The sequence below is a fragment of the Solanum tuberosum genome, unplaced genomic scaffold (assembly GCF_000226075.1).
Source record: "Solanum tuberosum cultivar DM 1-3 516 R44 unplaced genomic scaffold, SolTub_3.0 scf00764, whole genome shotgun sequence".
In the NCBI taxonomy this organism is placed as follows: domain Eukaryota; kingdom Viridiplantae; phylum Streptophyta; class Magnoliopsida; order Solanales; family Solanaceae; genus Solanum; species Solanum tuberosum.
The window spans coordinates 8,539-9,517 of record NW_006239690.1 but is presented as its reverse complement, the minus strand read 5'-3'; the positions used below and the strand labels follow the sequence as shown (position 1 = coordinate 9,517).

Here is a 979-nt window from a genome sequence, read left to right as displayed (position 1 = left end):
ACTCTCTAGTGGAATTATCACAATTGACTATGTAAAGTCAAAGGATAATGTGTCGGATCCACTTACAAAAGGCCTAACTAGAGAGGGAGTTGAGAGATCATCGACGGGAATGGGACTATGGACGAGAACAAGTCATAGTGGCGGTAACTCTACCTAGAAGACCAGAGATCCCAAGATCTAGGTTCAAGGAGATAAAACAAAGTCATAAATGACGGTTCAACATTGTCAAAATTTATTTTATGTCCATTCTCATGATGAGACAATGTTCAGTAACCAGGATAAAGGCATAAGGACTTTTTAATGGTTTCTAAGTTTGATACAGGGTATATCAAATAGTGTATCTACGGGATAACACAGTTAGAAACCACCTATGTAAGTGTGAAGTGTAAGCCGCTTCAAGGAAAATCCGGTAAGGCCAGTTCTTTAAGCACTTATTAACCGAGATGTGTTCATGGCTGAAACGAACAAAACAATGAGAACCAAAAACAGTTCAAGGGTTGATTGTGTGACTTATGTTGTCTAGGTATACACTAAAGCTCGACGGTTCAAAGATATCAAATATACCGATTGACCGAGTATATCCGATATATGTTCACTACGGAAAGTTTAAAGGGAAACCTACTTATCCAGATGCGATTAACCCTTACTTACGAGACATGCAAGTTTTTCAAGCATATGTTTTAACTATAGCCATTCCCCATTCATGTGGGGGATTGTTGGGTTTAGCAAGGTGTGAATGAGAAATAAAAAGAGAAAATGGAAAGTGGAAGAACCAATGAAAATGGGGGAACCAATTTTGGAGGGAAAATGAAAAGTCATTGAAAAAGTTCAAATGAAAGGTCATTTTTACCATATTGGTAGAAGAAAGGAAATTGTTGTCCTTATATTAGGAAACACTTCCTTTAGTTCTTAAAGGGTTAGAAGAAGGTGCCCCCTCGCGCCGTCGTCGCTCGCTCGGCCTCGGCTTCGGCTTCGGCTT

At 39.4% G+C, this 979-nt stretch overlaps 1 protein-coding gene across 1 annotated transcript in view; it reads right to left on the bottom strand.

Annotated features, from left to right (window-relative positions):
- Nucleotides 1-423: 423 nt before the first annotated feature.
- Nucleotides 424-979, bottom strand: part of LOC102583962 (salicylic acid-binding protein 2-like) — a 6,190-nt gene continuing 5,634 nt past the window's right edge. Inside the window, exon 5 of the mRNA XM_015305410.1 lies at nucleotides 424-455. Within this exon, the coding sequence (XP_015160896.1) occupies nucleotides 424-455 (32 nt within the window). The remainder of the gene's footprint in view (nucleotides 456-979) is intronic.